The sequence below is a fragment of the Cajanus cajan genome, chromosome 3, assembly GCF_000230855.2.
Source record: "Cajanus cajan strain Asha chromosome 3, NIPB_CcT2T_4, whole genome shotgun sequence".
Lineage (NCBI taxonomy): Eukaryota > Viridiplantae > Streptophyta > Magnoliopsida > Fabales > Fabaceae > Cajanus > Cajanus cajan.
This window is the reverse complement of record NC_138519.1, coordinates 77,167,710-77,188,172: the sequence shown is the minus strand read 5'-3', so window position 1 is coordinate 77,188,172 and position 20,463 is coordinate 77,167,710. Positions and strand designations below refer to the sequence as shown.

The 20,463-nt window shown below is 28.2% G+C and overlaps 1 protein-coding gene and 1 non-coding gene across 4 annotated transcripts; both read left to right on the top strand.

Moving 5' to 3' along the window:
• Window positions 1–9,539: 9,539 nt before the first annotated feature.
• LOC109798981 (folylpolyglutamate synthase) lies at window positions 9,540–17,233 on the top strand. 3 transcript variants are annotated; one of them, XM_020359452.3, is made up of 16 exons: window positions 9,544–9,731; window positions 9,827–9,972; window positions 10,107–10,172; window positions 10,694–10,803; window positions 11,181–11,241; window positions 12,297–12,380; window positions 12,492–12,548; window positions 12,696–12,756; window positions 13,172–13,218; window positions 13,609–13,686; window positions 14,295–14,459; window positions 14,562–14,852; window positions 15,184–15,262; window positions 15,484–15,636; window positions 16,156–16,301; window positions 17,007–17,233. In XM_020359452.3, exons 1-16 carry the CDS (start codon window positions 9,722–9,724, stop codon window positions 17,064–17,066), a joined length of 1,614 nt encoding a protein of 537 aa, XP_020215041.1. In that variant the 5' UTR covers window positions 9,544–9,721; the 3' UTR covers window positions 17,067–17,233. The 3 variants fall into 3 exon arrangements, with proteins under 3 accessions (XP_020215049.1, XP_020215041.1, XP_020215034.1); XM_020359445.3 differs by having other exon boundaries at window positions 9,548–9,731; window positions 16,153–16,301; XM_020359460.3 differs by lacking the exons at window positions 16,156–16,301; window positions 17,007–17,233 and having other exon boundaries at window positions 9,540–9,731; window positions 15,401–15,533.
• A 470-nt stretch (window positions 17,234–17,703) lies between these two features.
• Window positions 17,704–17,777, top strand: TRNAV-CAC (transfer RNA valine (anticodon CAC)). Its single transcript has one exon. It is a non-coding gene; the product is annotated as a tRNA-Val (tRNA).
• Window positions 17,778–20,463: the final 2,686 nt, after the last annotated feature.

Here is a 20,463-nt window from a genome sequence, read left to right as displayed (position 1 = left end):
GTCACAAAATTATTAGTGACGGAATTTGTGACGGATTTTGGGTCGTCACAAAAAATGGCGTCACAAAATATTTAGTGACGGAAAATTCAGTCCGGAAATATGTCGTCACTAACTAATAAATTTTCCGTCGCAATTTGTGAGGGAATGCATTCGTCACAAACTGGGTTCAAAATCCGTCACAAATTGTGAGGGATTCAAAATCCGTCACAAAATCCTAATTTTTTATTTTTACGAAATTTTAAATAAAAAATAATTAAATTATTCCAGATTTATTAATTATATAATATATATTATTTTCACTTTTTTTTTTAATCTACAAGTATTAATTATTAATTTTCAGATAATTGGCAGTGGTAAGATTCGAACCCCTTACCTTCTACTCATTCTAACCATAACACTCATTCTCCAGCCATCTGAGCTACCTTATCAGTTCAGTACTTATTTAACAATATATATATAAATATGAAAGAATATCAATTTTTATCACAATAATATCAAACATCATTAAACATCAAACTAATAAATTTAAAATAGATTCATAATTAAAATCATAATATAATTTATTTTAGAATTTTTATTTTATTAAATTAATTGAAAATTAATTATATTTTATCATTTTTTAATCAAGTGAATGAATGATAATGAATTAACAAAATTTTTAAAATATATTTTAATTGAAAGTATATTTTTAGTAAATATTTGAATATAAAAGTATTTTTATAAATAATTAAATGAAAAATATATTTTAAAATTTATTTCTCTCATAACACTACTTAAGTAAAAATTTTCAAAAAAACTAAACTTATATTTGTTTGCGTTATTTTTCCAAAAAAAATAAATAAATAAAAAAAGATCAAACCTTTTGATAATTAAATCATCCAAAAATTAAGACAAAAAAATAATGTTAATTGGACCAAACTACCGAATACGTACGGGTCGAGTTCAGTGTGATATACTCTACCAAAAAGAAAAGGACAATAGACTCCAAAACTGTAATGCATAAATATAATTTGAAAATTAAAACAATTTATTCAAAACGGTTACACGAGGAAAAACGAAAAGAATAAATAGTTGTTTAGATTGTGAAACTTGTAATCAATTACTAAAACCTTATATTCGATTACTAGATGATTTTATAAATTTAACTTTAATTCTAATACTTATAATCCTTTAACTAATTTTTTAATTAATAAAAAATATTATAAATAATGATTTTTTTATAATATTTATTAAAATTATACATGTAACACTTAAATCCAAAATAATAATCAAGTGCCATAAATTCTCCAGTATCAACCATATATATATATATATATATATATATATATATATATATATTATTTTTACATTACTTTCATTCACAGATATTGATCTGCTATATTAGAGTCACATCTTTATTAATTTATTAACGAGTGTTTTTACTTTCATATATTATTTTATAAATTATATATTATAAATTATCATAAATATTTTTTAAACTAATTATAAAAATTAAAAGAAGTTTAAATAAATGCAAATGACAAAATTTTAATTTTTTATTTTTTACGAATTTTTAAATAAAAAATAATTAAATTATTCCAAATTTATAATTATAAAATATATATTATTTTCACCTTTTTTTTCTTTCTAATATACAAGTATTAATTATAAAGTGCATTATATATAATATATATAATACATTTTATAATTAATTATATATATATATATTTTCTAATATATATATATTTTTACCTTTTATTAATTATATAATATATATTAAATTATTCCATTTAAGTGTATTATAAAGTATGATGATAATATTTTTATATATTTATTGATAGACTTAATTGTATTTTTTATTAAATGATCAAGCATAATGAATTTTCTAGCGTCAACCATTATATATATATATATAGATATATATAATTATATATCATTTATAAATATACTTTTATATATTTATTTTTAGTTTTTTTGTTAAAATGGAAATTAATATTGTATTTTTATAATTTCATAAGTACTTTTAAATTAAAAGTTTTTTCCTAATTCATATTTTAATTTTTTATACTTCAAAATGACAACTTATTATTTAAAATAATTCATTTCTTATGTATTAATTTTTAATCTTTTGATGAAAAAAATATTTTAGTTTCATAATTTTTTAATTATATTTTTAGTTAAATATGATTTATTTATACATAATTCTTAAATATAATAATTGTGCAGTAAAATTTTCTATTTTGATACGTAATCCCTCACAGATTGTGACGGAATTTGTGACGGAATACAATTTTTAAAAGTATTCCGTCACAGAATCCGTCACAAATTGTGAGGGATTCAAAATCCGTCACAAATTGTGAGGGATTCAAAATCCATCACAAAATCCTAATTTTTTATTTTTATGAATTTTTAAATAAAAAATAATTAAATTATTCCAGATTTATTAATTATATAATATATATTATTTTCACCTTTTTTTCTAATATACAAGTGAAAATTATAAAGTGTATTATATAATATATACAATACACTTTATAATTAATTTTATATATATATATATATATACCTTTTATTAATTATATAATATATATTAAATTATTCCATTTAAGTGTATTATAAAGTATGATGATAATATTTTTATATATTTATTGATAGACTTAATTGTACTTTTTATTAAATGATCAAGTACAATGAATTTTCTAGCATCAACCATTATATATATATATATATATATATATATATATAGTTATATATAATTATATATAATTTATAAATATACTTTTATATATTTATTTTTAGCTTTTTAGTCAAAATGAAAATTAATATTGTCTTTTTATAATTTCATAAGTATTTTTAAATTAAAATTTTTTCCTAATTCATATTTTAATTTCTTATACTTCAAAATGACAACTTATTATTTAAATTAATTCATTTCTTATGTTTTAATTTTTAATCTTTTGATGAAAAAAAATATTTTAGTTTCATAATTTTTTAATTATTTTTTTAGCAAAATATTTTTTATTTATACATAATTATTAAATATAATAATTGTGCAATAAAATTTTCTATTTTGAGAGGGATACGTAATCCCTCACAAATTGTGACGGAATTTGTGACGAAATACAATTTTTAAAAAATTTTCGTCACAGAATCCGTCACAAATTGTAAGGGATTCAAAATCCGTCACAAAATCCTAATTTTTTATTTTTACAAATTTTTAAATAAAAAATAATTAAATTATTTCAGATTTATTAATTATATAATATATATTATTTTTACCTTTTTTTTCTAATATACAAGTATTAATTATAAAGTGTATTACATAATATATATAATACACTTTATAATTAATTATATATATATATATATATATATATATATATATATATTTCCCCTTTTATTAATTATATAATATATATTAAATTATTCCATTTAAGTGTATTATAAAGTATGATGATAATTTTTTTATATATTTATTGATAGACTTAAGTGTACTTTTTATTAAATGATCAAGCACAATGAATTTTCTAACGTCAACCATTGTGTATATATATATATATATATATATATATATATATATATATATATATATATATATATATATATATATATATATATATAGTTATATATATAGTTATATATAATTATGTATAACTTCTAAATATACTTTTATATATTTATTTTTAGCTTTTATAGTTAAAATGCAAAATAATATTGTCTTTTTATAATTTCATAAGTATTTTTAAATTAAAAGTTTTTTCCTAATTCATATTTTAATTTCTTATACTTCAAAATGACAACTTATTATTTAAATTAATTCATTTTTTATGTTTTAATTTTTAATCTTTTGATGAAAAAAATATTTTAGTGTCATAATTTTTTAATTATTTTAATTATTTTTTATTTATACATAAATCTTTTTTAATAACTATTTACTCTATCATTTTTATTATATTTTTTAAAAAAGAATATTAAGAGTTGTGAAGTACTTCTTTTTTCTCTAGTTTATATAGTTTCATTACTTTAAAAGACTACTTAAGAGAAAATATAATACATGGATTTTTCTTGTAAAGCTTAGATTAATACATGAAATGTAACGACTCGACAAGTTACTATATTTACTATAGTTCAATCACTACATAACGGAATAGACAACAACTTGATTAGGGTTATCATGCAACAACTACATAGAAAATCATATAAATTATATATGTATAGGTAGAAAATAAATTGCTGAAAATAAAAACCCCTTTTACGATTATATATGCCCTTTACACAAATACTATATACATTGCTACATAATTGTACGCAAAATAAATCATACTTTTTAGTTAAGTGATTATACAAGACTGGACAACTATACAAGGTCTGGCTACTATTAAATAACCTCAACAAAATGAGTCACCACTAGTATGACTCACCACCAAAGCATCTAGTAAATCTTGTTAATCTTGATATGCTTTTATACTAATGTATGATCATAATAATTCCCACCACAAAGAAAACAAAGGGTAAACTTGTGAATGAAAGCATCATACAAACACAACATCCATATCAACATGAACAACATAATAACAACATTAATTGCATCATACAATTTCAACATATCACCAATACTACTCATCCGGCTTACAAAGTAAAACAACTCATCAACTTCAACTTAACATGTCATAACACAATAATATACAATTAATGTGTCATCACATATGTCAACTATAAAGATCTCTTACAATAGTTGTGAGCGATTTAAGTGGTTTGATAATATCGATTCACAACAACTGGTATAAAACCAGAAACAATAACTAGTATAAAATTAGAAACAACGACTAGCATAAGCTAAATTGATTTATCATGTTTTGTCACTTAAATTCGGAAGTTTAATACTATTGTCAAAGTAGAATAGTTTGGGTATGAACCTTCCACGATATTAACTTGCAACACGAAACCACCTATAAAATTAGTTCACTGACTATCCTCTAAATACTATGCATTTCTAATACTCAATTAAGGACTAAGTCCTTGATTTTATATTTTACTTGGTTGGTTGTTTTATACATGTATACATCAACTTTATCTACATACGGATACTACATAAAACTTAGAGGAGATAACTTAAAATAATTATTCTTTATAAACCAGTAAACCACGTACTTATTAAAGGATTTCAATCGAACTTTCGGAGTATCGCAATGTATATCCAAGCAATTTACCTATTTATTGAAAAATAAATTATTTAAAAATATAATTTTTTAATCTAATATTTTTGCGTAACAAAATTAAGTATTATTTAAAATATACAATATATTAAAAGAAATCTAAAAATGAAGGAAAAATTCGTTAATTTGGTAGAAATATATTTTTCGACCACTCCCACGAAAATAACTTCTTCGTTTCCTATTTTTCCTTTCAAACCGAATAGTAAAAATTTAATATTTTTATTTTATTTATCTTATTATTTTCTACTCCATTTTCACCATAACAAACAAGGCTAACTGTTACTTTTGTATAGAAGAATAAATTTTCCTTTAATTTTTTTTAAGTTCAACACAATATTAATTAATATTTTATCAATTATATTATTGAAAAATAAAAGTTAAAATAACATAAATTTAATCAACAAAATAAATGAAAATGACAAAACAATTTTAATAAAAATAAATATTTCTTATATTTTTATTATCGTGTCACAACCCTGTCTGACATTTTAGATCAAAATATTATAACAAGACGAGTTTAAGCTTGATCTTTAAGGAAAAAATATGAATTATGCAATATATTCATTTATTTAAATGAACTTATCTGAAAATTTGAGTTTAAATTGTTAAAAAATAAATAAAATTTAAGGATGACTTATTTTGCTCATTTATAATTTTATTTTTGGCTAAATACCTATTTTAGTTTCTTATAATCTTTTTTTGTTTCAATGTAGTCCCTCATTAATTTTTTGTCTTAATTTGGTTCCAAACTAATTAATTGGTTTCAATTTAGTCCCTAATAAATTAATTGATTTCAATGTCGGACTTCCGTCTAAATTTCTTTAACGAAGTTAACTGTTGCATAGGTGGATGCCACGTGGATCCCAATTTTTTGAAAACACCTGGAACTAGAACGGCTCGTTCTGAAACCAGAACGGGTCGTTCTAGTTGCACTTTTGATGTGTTAATTTTGCATCCAGAACGGTGTTGGATTTTTTTTATAGGCAAGCGCACCCAAGTCTCTGTAGTATAATTTAAAGGTTGTCGAACCTCAGGGACTTGTGTAATAGGCTATGATTTCTATTATACTAATTGATGCTTATGAATGTAAAATTTGGATAATTACACATATTCAATTTTGATATGGATGATTGATCAACTTAAGTAACCAAAAGATAATTTAATTTGTGGAAAAACAGATATGAGAAACAATTGGGATTTGACTTCATCAATCTCCCTCCTATGCATTCCTATTGATTCTTTCTAAAGATTCCATTACTCATTGCCATTGAGTTCTCTATTTTCATTCAAACACAATCCCTTGGCATAAGAAATTCTGAGATATTTAACTCAATGAATGATTCCTCACTTTATTCAGTTCAATATCCCGCATTAAGAATCAGAACTTGTTGCAACTATTAATTTCAAGACCATCCCTGGCTCTCAAAACTAATAGGTGATTCGTTCCAAGTCTAGAGTTAGAAAACGTTTCCCAACCAAATTCTAAACTCAAAATCAGAGATAAGTGATCAGTTTATCAAAACATTAAGAACAGAAACAAATCACTGACATAGAGTAATAGATGATATATATATATGAATCAAAGAGGAATACAAAGGAGTTTGACGATTACATCAATCCCAACCCTAGAGCTTAGCTCTCCATAATACAAGAAATCACCCAATAACAAGATGAAAGGTGGAAGAAGAAAGAAATCCTTCGAAGAATCGCGTCCCCACGAGCTCCAAAAGTGTTCTGTTTCTTCCCTCCTCTGTTTTCTCCTCGTACAGCTCAAGATGATAGCCCTTTTTCTCTCTCCTCATCCCTTTTATAAGTGCTAGAATTAAAATAGAGTAGGCAGGAAAGAGAAGAATCCGCTCAGCGCCTTGAAACGGCTGAGCGGTTTGAAGAATTCTTCACCATGAAGTAATCTGAAGGGCTGAGCCGTTCAAATCCGCTGAGCGCCTTGGAGATTCTTCACTGTTAAGCAAGGACAAGGGGCTGGGCGCTTCATATCCGCTGAGCGCCTAGGAGGCAGAGAGCACTCCTTCTTCCAGGGCCAAATCTGCTCAGCGCCTTAGAGTGGCTGAGCGCCTCTCCTTTGCTACATTTGTTAAACTCTCTGGCTTGAAAGCGCTCAGCCGTTTCAAGGTGCTCAGCCGTTTGCCTCCAGATTCAAAAAGTTGAGCTCTCTGGCTTGAAAGCGCTCAGCCGTTTCAAGGCGCTCAGCCGTTTGCCTCCAGATTCAAAAACTACAAAATAAGAGGAAAATCTGATCAAAAACTCATCACTCCATGTAATAATGTAAATTAAGAGCCCCTCTTTGATTCTTAATGTATTTGCCAAAATTATATCAATATATATACAAAAAGTGTGCTAGATAAGTGTCCCAAATTTAAATTTCATCAAACTAATTAGACACTTATCAAACGGTCCGTTCCAGGTGCAAAATTAACACACCAAAAGTGCAACCAGAACGGCCCGTTCCGGTTTCAGAACAAGCCGTTCCAGGTTCATTTTTTTTACATATAAAATATTAATAATTTTATAAAATATATATTATTAATTATATTTTATTATGTTTATCTTATTAATTTTTATATTTTATTCCTCTAATTTTAAATAAGTTGCAAAAAATTATAAAGTGATACTTAAATTTTTAATTAAACAATTTTAGTCCCTCGAATATCATAATAGTACGATTTTAGTTTCTCCCATTAAAAATTAATAATAAATATATATCATTTGATACATAAAAAAAATTATAATATACGTTAATTTAAATAAGCAAACAATTATATAGTTTTAAAACATTATATATATATTAAAATTTTAAAATTATTAAATTTTTAATGAGAAATACTAAAATTGCACAATTATGATATTTGAGAGATTAAAATTGTTCAATTAAAAATTGTGAGACTAAAATTACACATCTAAAATCTTTTAAGGACTGAAATTACTCAATTAAAATCTTAGGGATTAAAATTGCATAATTATAATACTTGAGCGATCAAAAACACACTTAAACCAAGAATATTCTATTCTCAGTTTTGGAACGGGCTGTTCTGAATCCAGAACGGCCCGTTCTGAAACCAGAACGGCCCGTTCTGAAACCAGAACGGCCCGTTCTATTTTCAGAACGACCTGTTCTGCTGCACTGGTGGTGTGTTAATTTTCACATTGGAATTGCCCGTTTCAGTTGCAAAATTAACACACCAAGAGTGCAACCAGAACGACCCGTTCTGGTTTCAGAACGGGCCATTCTGGGTCCAGGTGTTTTCAAAAAAATTTGTCATCCACGTGGCATCCACCTATACATCTATGTGGCATCCACGTGGACAACAGTTAACACCGTTAAAGAAATTTGGACGGAAGTCCCACGTTGAAACCAATTAATTTATTAAGGACTAAATTGAAACCAATTAACTAGTTTGGGACCAGATTGAGACCAAAAATTAATGAGGGACTTCATTGAAACAAAAAAAGATTATAAGGGACCAAAATAGGCATTTAGTCTTTATTTTTTTTATAAAATCTCTTTAAAATTATTAGATAACTTTATTAATTTAGTATAACTATGAAAAAGGAGGTTATCTACTGATAATATAAATAGTTTTACACATTTACTCAACTACTATATATGATAAATATGTTAATTTTTATAATAAATAACTAAAATATATATCAACAGCGAGTTTTATATTGTCTATACATAAACTTAACTCTAAAGAGGAATATATGATAATATATGTAATTTTTTTTGACATATATATAAGAAACATATCTAATAAAAGAAATCAATCTAAATCATACAATCATATATAAATGATCAAGATTTAGGATTTAGGATTTAAAAATATGAAGAGATTTTTTTATATACATTAAAAGTGTGTTTCTGTCTTTATTAATATGTTCTGTAAGGTGACATAATTGATTAAATCTCTTCACTTCTATATTTACTAGTTAAGACCCTAGATCAAATCCAAATTTTTTTTTTTGTATTTTATATCTTTTAATGTAAATTTGTATTGATAATATGTAATTCCATTTAAAATTCTTAAAGAGAGTGTTCTTACATGAGTTGTGTCTTATCCTATTCTATATTTTTTTATTAAAAAAATCTTTACTAATTTTAATAAAATTGAATAAGTAATATTTATTTCGCAAACTCTTGCATAAAAAAATTGCATATTCACATCAACGGTGCTGATTTTGCTTGCGAAAGTGGTCATTAAATATATTTTTTCAATAATAACGTAACGGGCCGAAACGGATGAGACGGCCCATTTTGCAATCCCTTGTGTGATGAGTGATGAGGGCCATAGATATCGAGCACGCTCAGAATTAAAAAGACTTTGGCTGCTCTCTGTTCTTACCAACCAAGAAAGATTCTATATGACGTGGCAATACCAACAAGATTCAAGATCAAACCTTGGTCAGCATTCAGCATTCAGCATTCAGCACTGCAGAGAATATCATTCATTTCACATTCTAACTCCAAACGCTACTCTCCTCTCTCTATCTTTCCATTTTCACAACCACCCATGGCTCAAGGTTTCTCCTTTCTTTTCAATCCAACAGTTTCTATCAACGCCTTCTGCTTCAGCTCAGCTTCTAATTTTCACCTTCTTTTTCTCTCCATTTTTCAGAAGGACACAATGGGTCACCAGAACCTTCCTCAGTGACTCCCTATGAAGAAGCATTGGACGCCTTGTCATCTTTGATCACTAGACGCACTCGTGTCGGTGATGTCAATATGGAGGAACGATTCAACGTGCTGTATAAGTACCTAAAGGTACAATCTTTGTGAATTCGGTTTAATGTACTTACTTGCTCCCCTGTTGGAACAATAGTATTAGTATTAGTATTGATAAAGATTAGTTCTTTGGTGATGTTAATGTTTACTATGGCGTGCTGTTGATTCCATAGATGCTTGATTTGGAGGAGGCGATTTCAAATATGAAGATTATCCATGTTGCTGGCACCAAAGGGAAGGTACTTTCATTCACCTTCGGTGGTTGCTTGGAAATGATGCCATGTTGAAAGATCCGGGATCTTTGGATTCCTGTTCACTTGGAGTTCTTTATTGTATTAATTAAATTTGCTAAGCCTAAGGCTTTAAACTAGGAGACTTCACGGAGTTCTTTACTGCTTAGAAAATTTAACTTCATGTCATTTCTGAGTTTATGTTCTATTTTACTGTTAAATTAGAGATTCAGATTTCTACAATGATTGATGTGATTGATGGTTTGTGGTCTCTTTAGATGGAGGAGTAGCTAATTATATATATTATATATATAAGCCCAATTGTTTTGTAGAGGGAGTATTTTAAGAAAAGCAAAGTTATAACTTACTAAAATACTCCTTCTAGATAACAATTAGGTGTCATGTTACTATGTTAGTAAATGTAAATCCCATATATATAAAATAAAGAGATAGATATAAAGTTGACATCTTTATTTTCACTCATGCATTTGTAATTATACAATGTTTTCCTCTGCACTTTGTTTCCTCAGGGATCTACATGCACTTTCACAGAATCTATATTACGCAACTGGGGTTTTCGCACTGGACTTTTCACTTCTCCTCACCTAATTGATATAAAGGAAAGGTTTCGTTTGGATGGGTGAGTATTTCAGACGCATAGATTGATTTTATTTCTATTTACTATACTTGTCAACTTGTGTTATTTTGCATATTGAGTTCATTCTCTTTTTTGAATTGGCCATTGCTTTCTTTTTAGTCTCCATTGTGTTTGTCCTTTACTTTGTTAAGGTTGCATATTAGTCAAACATGAATTATATTGTTCATACTGGAGTGTTTTGGTAACAAATTAATCCTTTATGTTGGTAGCTACTGTAATATCATCATTCTCCTTCTTTTATGTTTTATTCCATGGATGTACTAAAATACAATATATGCTGTCTTTTAATTCATCTTTGCAGCATAGTTACTTAGCTAGTGTGCTCTGATTTATTAGCATTATTTGTGTTGCTTCTGCAGTGTGGAAATCTGTGAAGAGAAATTTTTAGCATATTTCTGGTGGTGTTATCTTAGACTAAAGGTATATTTCTGTGAATAAGAGCTTCATTATAAATTTTATGGGCAGAACTTATAAAACCATGCTATCATTTTTCCCTATTTTTAATTTGAACCTGAACCTAATCACATTCCTAATATTTCTGGGCTGCTGGAAACTTTCTTCAACTTAGTTATACTGGTCCATGTTAGTATCCAATTACTAAGTATGAGACTTGAGTCCCATGTTAGAGTGTGGGATTCTGATGTACAGTTCACAATGCCTTGGACTCTCCTGCTACAATGGCTAGCTTTCGTGGTGTGACTCTGTGACTCTCTTATGGTTTTTATTAATTGGTACCGGATATTTTCGCAATGACTCTACTGCCAACAAGCAACACAGGTAGTCTCACCAGCTTTGCAGTGTTCACTCAAGACTAGTCAAGGGCTAGTGCACAGCCTGCCTCTGTGTATGCTAGGGCTCCAAAGCATGGTGATATGTTAGATCCTATTGTATGAAACCTGAGTGCCACATTGTAAATATGAGATTCTAGTGTTGGGTTATTAAAGCCAAGTTCTCTAACTACAATGGCTAGCTTCTGTAGTGTCCTCCCGAGATTCTTATCCCGAGATTCTTATCAGTCCATAAACGAGTTTTCCAGTTACAGTTAAGAGTGACAAGATGGATATTTCATGCCAATTGTGCTGATGTTTTGATGCTATTTCAATTTTCATCGCTTTTGAGTTGTTGCATGGCTTTCAGGAGACAATTGATGGAGCAAATACTGAGATCACTCAAAATAGTTAGTGTTTATGTTTTATCAATCTGAGGTTCATACAGAACAGTGTAGAGAAAGTAAAAAACAATGTTTTTATTGACACTGGTGGTTCTAGCACATCAACTTCTATTATGTGCTCTGACAAGATGTTCTGTCTTAATTATTATACTTTTGGTGTCGCATAACAGTAAAACCATATTAAATTCATGCATGACTAATCATCACAATAACCTCTTCGATTTGATGTTTACAGAAATTTAAAAAGCTTTTGTTGTGTGATATGCTTGCTCATAAATGGTTTCTTATTTTTGGTGGTGCACAGGAAAAAACTGATGACAATGTTCCAATGCCTACCTTTTTTCACTTCCTTGCTTTACTTGCCTTCAAGATATTTGCAGCGGAGCAGGTTTGACCCATGTGCTTTAAATTCTTACACTGGCTTGTTCCATTCTGATACCAATTCTTGTATATTTTACTACCAATGAATAAAAGTCACTTTATTTCAATTTTTATGCAGGTGGATGTTTCTATAATGGAGGTTGGATTAGGTGGCAAATACGATGCAACAAATTTGGTATGCATAATTATCATTTCAGCAGAAACGTATTGATCTTTAGCAGACTACTGCTGTAAAACTGCTTGAATATTGATATTTTCAATAAAGTTAATATAGGAACATACTCATGTACATTTTATTTTATTTTATTTTTATATTTTTCAGGTCCCAACACCTATTGTGTGTGGTATAACTTCACTTGGGTATGATCACATGGAGATTCTTGGTTGGTGCTCTTTTTTTGTGTTCTGGCTAACTAATAATTTAAAGCATGTCTATTGTTAATGAAATCATGAAATAACATTAGACATTTTAATTATGTGTTGTATGATGTGTGTTGTCTTGTCTATACAACAAGAAAAGTAAAACAAGTCTTTCAATCTTATTTTTCAAAATATATGTAACCTATAAATCTTGAATAGTTAGACAGTTGAATGATCGGGCTTCTTTCATGCCTGAATCTGATTATATGTACAAACCATGTTAAATATTGTTGCACACTTGTGCTGTAGTTTTAATTAATGTAAGTCATGATATGTCCATAGGCAAGGAAAAAATTAAATAGTTGAACATCTTGTTGCACAGCTGTTGATTTGTTTAACAAGTTGGGTTTACCTCTGTCTGCTGGATTCTACTAACAGGGAATACTCTTGGAGAAATTGCTGGTGAGAAGGCTGGTATCTTCAAGGTAATTTTTGGAGTAAAATATCTTTTTCCTCTCTATTCTGGTGTAGAGAACTGCCTGGTACTTAAAGCCAGACTATGAAGAGGGGATAGCCTCAACTTTAAATGGAACAACTGTCTCACAACCATGACCGGACCGATACTGGAGTCACACTCCTGTGTCATTTTATTTTTTATTTTTTGAAAGAAAAGAAAACACTTCTTTTGAAGTTTGTATCAACACTATCAACAATGTGCACTTTCATGTGTTACACAGTTGCAATTTTATGTATATTTTCTCTTAAAGTTTCACGTGTTCCCTTGCAAGATGTAGCACCCAACACTGTTTTCTACCCTTTCTTCCTAAATATTTCCTTTTATTTATTTATTTATTTTATATTTTGATTTGGTGTAGCATCAAATTCCAGCATTTACAGTGCCTCAACCTGATGAAGCAATGAATGTACTCAGAGAGAAGGCTTCTCAATTAAATGTAAGTTCATTTGTTTATGTCCATACTTCCTCCAGAATTTGCATGAACGACTCATAACTTGGCAAAATAGTATAAAATTGCTGTGTCAAAGTCCAATAAGAAAGTACAAGTTGGTGCTTGTTTTTCTTGCGACAAAATTTTAAATATATCATGGTTAGCTACATTGTATGCAAGTCAAACAATGTGAAATTTAGCAACAGATTTCACTGATATTTTATTCTTTGTACTTGGATGTTGAACTATTTGCTTATACATACATTACTTGGTTGCTTTGCCCAAAGTTCGGTCCTATTATTCTATAAGTATGTCTATTTATGCTGTCAAAAGGATGATATATCATGAGAACTTAATCAATGGTAGTTTATGGATTGCCTTGAAAAGAAAATAATTCCTTTGATAAGATTTAGCATGATTGACCTTACTCATCCTACATGTTATCAAGTTTTGTCTTCATACCCTCAGCAGTCAGCACGTTGCATTGGTCAATCATCTTTTGAAAGTTTTGGGATTCTTAACTTCAAAAGTAGATAGCCTTCTTTCACTTCACTTGTTAAAGTAGGTCCTTGGTTTTCATATTCAATCAGTTGAGGAGATTTTTCTGACTGTAGGTGCCTCTTCAAGTGGTAACTCCATTAGACCCCAAATTACTAAATGGTTTAAGACTAGGGCTTGAAGGTGAACACCAATATATAAATGCTGGTCTTGCTGTTGCATTATGCTCTACATGGCTGAAAATGAATGAGCATCCTGAAGACTTGCACTTAAAACAGATAGTAAGTTCTAAGTATGAAAAATGGTTCTTTTATGATCTTTCCTTTTGTGTTTATGTCTTTTTTTTTTCATCCTGCTGAAGTGACTCATCTGCCTGCTTGAAGCAACATACTTTGCCAGAGCATTTCATACAAGGGTTAACAACTGCAAGTTTGCAAGGAAGGGCTCAGATTGTTCCTGATCAGTTCATCAACAATGAAATATCAAATGAACTTGTCTTCTTTTTAGATGGGGCTCACAGTCCTGAAAGCATGGAAGCATGTGCTAGGTGGTTTTCTCCTGCTATTAAAGATCAAGACCAGATTTTGTTTCATCAGAAACCTGATAATTCTAACTTCTCTAACCAAGTAGCGAAGATACACCATGATGAAACTGTACAGAAGAAATCTGCACAGGTAGAAAAATAAGCTGTTATTGAATATCAAATTTCTGCTGAGCATGTTCCATGGACAGAAATTAGAAAAATGTCCCTAGTTGTGAATCAAACAAAATAAGAGTAACTACTATTTTTTAGGTAGTAAGTAGAGCAGAAAATTGCTTTGTTGAACGGGAATCATAAATACAAGTTCTTGGAAGTGATTTGCTTACTCATGTACAGAATGATTTTTAAAATAATTAAAATCTGGTGAGATATGATGCTAATGCTAATGTTTTTTATCAATCTAACAATCTTGATTATTTTTAATGAAAATTATTTAGCTGAATTGATTGAATTTTTTTTTGCAGATTTTGCTTTTCAATTGTATGTCTGAGCGAGATCCTCAGTTGCTTCTTCCTCCCTTGATGAAAACATGTGCTGATAATGGTGAGTAATATCTGGACTTTGCTAGTATATGGTTACACTGTAATGGCTTAGTCTAACAAGGATTAAAAAAAATCCATAGATTAATAAATATTTAGCAAATAAATGACCTTATCCTCCATAAATTCTTTGATAGTTTAGGTCTATCAGAAGAAGAATGCAAAATATTATTTCGACTGGCAATTTTTTCTGAACAAGAAATAAAAAGCAGATTACAACTGTAGGTGTCTACTTCAAGAAGGCACTTTTTGTACCTGGCTTATCAGTTTATCACAAAGTTGGATCTCATGCTTTAGCACCGGCAGCTTCTAATGTTGACCTCTCGTGGCAGTTGAGTCTACAAAAAGTGTGGGAAAATCTTATGCAAGGGAACCAAGGTATTGTTTGATCATTTAAAAATTATCTGTTTGTTTTCAAGTTTTCCAATAATCAATCCCTACTTTGGCCATGGAATTGGTTCCCAAAATTTGATTCAATAAGCATACAATATAAAGATAGATCATCTAAAATTAATTTTGGATTTTTGTCACATTTTGCTCACTGTCCATGATTTACTTAAAACTGAATTAAACTTTTGTACTTATGAGTTCACGAGAAATTCTTAGGTAGGCATTACTTACCACATGCACTATAATTAACGGCTTTCATTTGTAAAAGCATTCTTTAGAAAAGCATACATTTGTAACATGACTCACCCTACTTTATACATGTTATTGATCATAGAGTACTTATAAGTAGCAGTGCCTACTTAAGAATTTCTGAGATCATTGAGAATTACTTCATCACATTGTGAACATGTTTTTGTGTTCATTGTTTTTTCCTTCTCATTATTTCTTTAATTTAGAGTGCTGGACAATTTTCTGACTTTAGTCTGTTTGGGATCACTTGGCTAGAAGGCAAGAGTAATAATGCTGCTTCTGAAGAATTAAACATGGAAATAAGTACCAGCAATTGTGAATACAGTGCTGTGTTTTCGTCATTGCCACTGGTTATCAAATGGCTTAGGGACACAGTGCAACAAAACCAGTCAACTCGCTTTCAGGTAACATCAATTTATAGTTACACACAGGATAATTGTGAATATTTGACATGGTGATATGTTAGATATTGGTTCCTTTCTTAAAAGTGAAATGATTGCTTGAGTTGAGTCTTAGTTTGTAACTTTTCTTAAAAATGACTGGGTTTGTCATCAACAGACTCACAAAATTGTCATCTTTATGATGCCCTTTTGTTTTCCTCTCTTTCTTTGCTCTCCCTCATCGATGACTCTTTTTTGAACTCTGAGGTCTGTGCAAGTAAAGCAACTCTAGTAAGCTAGTAGTAATGGTCGCCCTCGCCCCTACCATGCCCTGAACAACTATGGTATATTATCAGCCAAAAATCAATGAAAGTAGCACGCTACGGACCCATTTTAGTATAAAACATCGTAATGTCTTTGTATAAATATTATGAAAGATTCGGTTTAAGAACCTAGTTGTTACACTTGTTGTACATTTGCATATAAATTTCTCTTGAATTTCATGAAGCATTTGTTAAGATGATTGCTGTGTGTCACTATATATGTTGAGGGACATATCAAGTGAAAGAAGAAAATCATGATAATTTAATCATTCACAGGTAGTGAAGATTACCTCCATTCAATGTTATTATATGGATGGTTAAAAGATTAGTCGCGCTCCCATGTTGTGTGTTTATTATGTGTCATGTCTTGGATCTAATTGCAAAATTTGTCTGGTTGATGCATCAGGTCCTTGTAACTGGTTCTTTACATCTTGTTGGTGACGTGTTGAAATTAATCAAGAAGTGATTCGTTGGAAGATTAGCTTTCATTCTGATTTTTAATGTACCACTATTATTCTTGATTATACCCCACGAGATCTGTGTCATTCAAAATACATTAGTGTTGTTACACTTGGTTCAAAAGTTTTGGACAGGATTTTATCAATATAATAACCACATCCTTGGTTGATTTCATGTATCCAGTGCATTGGATTATATCAGCGTCACTCTGGCGATTTCTTCGTTGGTCTATCAACTTTTATTTGACTGAATTTAAAGTGGGTTAACTTGAGGGACATGAATAAAGGATAATCTACTCTTTAACACAAGAAGTAATTCATTAGCAAGAAAGTATGTGTAATGTTTTAAATATTATTATCATTTCTGGTCAGTTTGGTACGGGAATAAGCCAAGAGTGATTAAGTGAAGAATTAACATATCACTCTTAAAAAAAAAAAGAAAAGAAAAAAAGTTCCAATTATTTTAAATGATCATAATTTCCAAGTTTGGTACAGGAATAAAATATGTGAAGAATTAAGAATCATTCTACGTTTTCATTTGATCACTGCGGACTATGAAGTATTGATTTACTTCAAAAAGCAAAACTGAATAGAATACATAAATTAATTATAAAAATGTGGCACAAGGAGCAAACGCATAAATTAGTCTGGGTGGTGTAGTTGGTTATCACGCTAGTCTCACACACTAGAGGTCCCCGGTTCGAACCCGGGCTCAGACATTTTTCCTTTTCGATGGGTTTCATGAATGTGGACCGGGCACAGGCTTGAAGCTGGAATACTATTGGGCCTTATAACAATGTTGGGGCAACTAATTCACCAAAAAAGCTATCTCAGACAGTAGTGAGCTGTCGAAACCAATTTGATATTATTAAGTACTTCTTTCTATGGGCATAAAATGGAAGCAGATATTCAATTTATGATTTTTACCAATTTTTGAGGGAAAAAACAATTGAGTACGTGAAGACAGTTATAGCGTATCTAAGCAAAATTTACCTTCCTTTCTTTTTCTTTTTTGGGTTAAAATTATTAAATGCAACCAATACATGAAGGCATGGGCTTATTATATGGCTCTCAACAAAATTGGTTTTTGCACTTGCCTAGTTGGACACATATATACCTTATGCAAAAACATGCAGATCTTGGAGCTTCGTAAATACTAAATACAGCTGCACCTTCCTATGTAAGTTTTGATTTTCTTCCAAGTATGGCATGATTACTTCTGTCAAAATCATTTTTAAATAAAATCATTAAATTTGTTTGGATGAAAAATTTTAAAAATTCAATAAATTTGAAATTCTTAAAATTTGAATTACATTTATTTCAATTTTCATTCATAGCATAAGTGACGATACACGAGAAATCAAAAATAAGAAATTAATATATCATTTTAACTGTGATCAAGTGGGTACATTTTGTCGTGAAATTAGTTAGGTTGATTCGGCAGGACTAAGTTACTTAAATTGTTATAATATATTAAGAGATCTTTATAGATGAATGCGTGAAAACACATTAATGATTGAATATGCATATAATACGGTGTGAGTTGTTATTGTTGATCAAATGCATCAGATGAACATATTGTTGTGTTATATGCTTGTGGTGAATGTTTGATTGCTTAGATGTTTTAGATTCAAACATGTTGAATTTTATAAATCATAAATCATGTGATGTGTTTTGGTTGGTTTACATGTTGGTGAGTAGTATGAATGTTCCTTCCTATACTTGTATATTTTTTTTTTAAATCTAGCTTATCTTTGTATAGAATGAAGGCAAACTAAAAACTTGATCAACACCCTTAGGTCATACAATGTGTGTATACACTTATTTTATACTTGCATAGTTGAATTTCTTTTTATATGTATGTTATATATGCATATTACTTATCTTATTAAGAGTAAGTGTATGATTTTTAATAAGTTAGTAGTTCCAGTACTATTTGAGGATTTCATAAAGTATAGGGGTCATGGTAGATCATTACAATATATTTTTGATATATAAGACAAAAATAATAACAATAAATAAAGAAAACATTAATAATAATAGAATTTAAAAAATATATACTATTGTAACATTAATTAGAGTTATTATCTTGAGTAAAAATATTTTTTTATGGATTTTTATTGAGGATTTTTTTAATGAGAATATTTTTTAGGATTTTTTAAATTTCTTATATTATTCAATTTTGTGTGTGTATATTACTAAAATAGACTCCAATATTTAAAAATATATTAACATTTAAAAGTAATATTTAGTAGCCGAATATTATAAATCTAAAATAATTTATATATGTAAAAATATTTATTGGATAAAATATTTCTAAATATTATTACAATTAAATTTTATAGAAAATAAATTTTTAATATATAAATTATAATTTTTTATTTGTATAGGCTTACTTTTTACTATTGATAATGTTCTTTAAAAAGTTGTAATAAATAAATTATTTTTCAACAATTATATTTAAATTTTATAATATATCAATTCTAATATATTAAACACATAAAAATGTTTTTAAGAGTTATTCTTTGATGGAAGCGTTTTTAGATATATTTTTTTTAACTTTTTTTAATCTAATTTTAAAAAATATTAAAATTTTATTTGAAATAAAATGAAAAGGGAAAAATGCAGATAAATAAAAGGTTAAAAATATTCTTAAAAGCACTATAGTTTAAGAAAGTTCATAAACACGTTTTCGTTAAAGATAATTTTCTAAAACTGTTTTCGTTTAAGATATTCCAATTTTTATATATAGACAATTTTAAGATTAAATATGTTTTTACTCTCTTAAAATTGAAATATATATTTTCTTGACCCCTTAAATTAAAAATTTGTGTGTCTAGCTCTTATATATATATAATATTATTTTGATCCTTCAAATTTAAAACTTGCATTCTAAGTCAAAATATTATTACTTTAGTCTCAATTTGTCATTATCAATTATGATATTAATAACTAAAATATTTTTTTTGAAATTACATAGACTATTAGTTATAATATTTTTTTAGTGATAAAAAACACAAACTTTAAAAGTATTTATTTCTTTTTTGAAATTACAATGACTATTAGTTACAATAATTTGTGATTTTTTAAGGACAAAAAACAAAAATTTTAAAAGTATTTATTTCTTTATTATAAATTTTAAAAATATAATTTGGTCCCTCATTTTAATTTGATTTTTCAAGTTAATTTTTATTTTTAAAAGTGCTTCGAAACTTGTGTTTTATAACTAAGAATTAAAGTTTAATTTCTATCTTGAACATGGAAATACAACTTAATATCACTTTATTTGCATAAGATTCAACTCGGTGGAAAGAAGACATAAGATTTATTTGTTTAAATTTAGAAATAAGTATTTTTAGGCAAGTGTCTTTAAAGGAAACAATTCTTTAAGAAGTAAGTAGGAAT

Bases quoted from the DNA above. Each gene is read 5' to 3' on its own strand.
- LOC109798981 (XM_020359445.3), top strand. The intron at 11,242-12,296 runs GTATATTTCTGT...GGTGGTGCACAG, and splicing joins GGTGTTATCTTAGACTAAAG to GAAAAAACTGATGACAATGT. The intron at 14,460-14,561 runs GTAAGTTCTAAG...GCCTGCTTGAAG, and splicing joins ACTTGCACTTAAAACAGATA to CAACATACTTTGCCAGAGCA.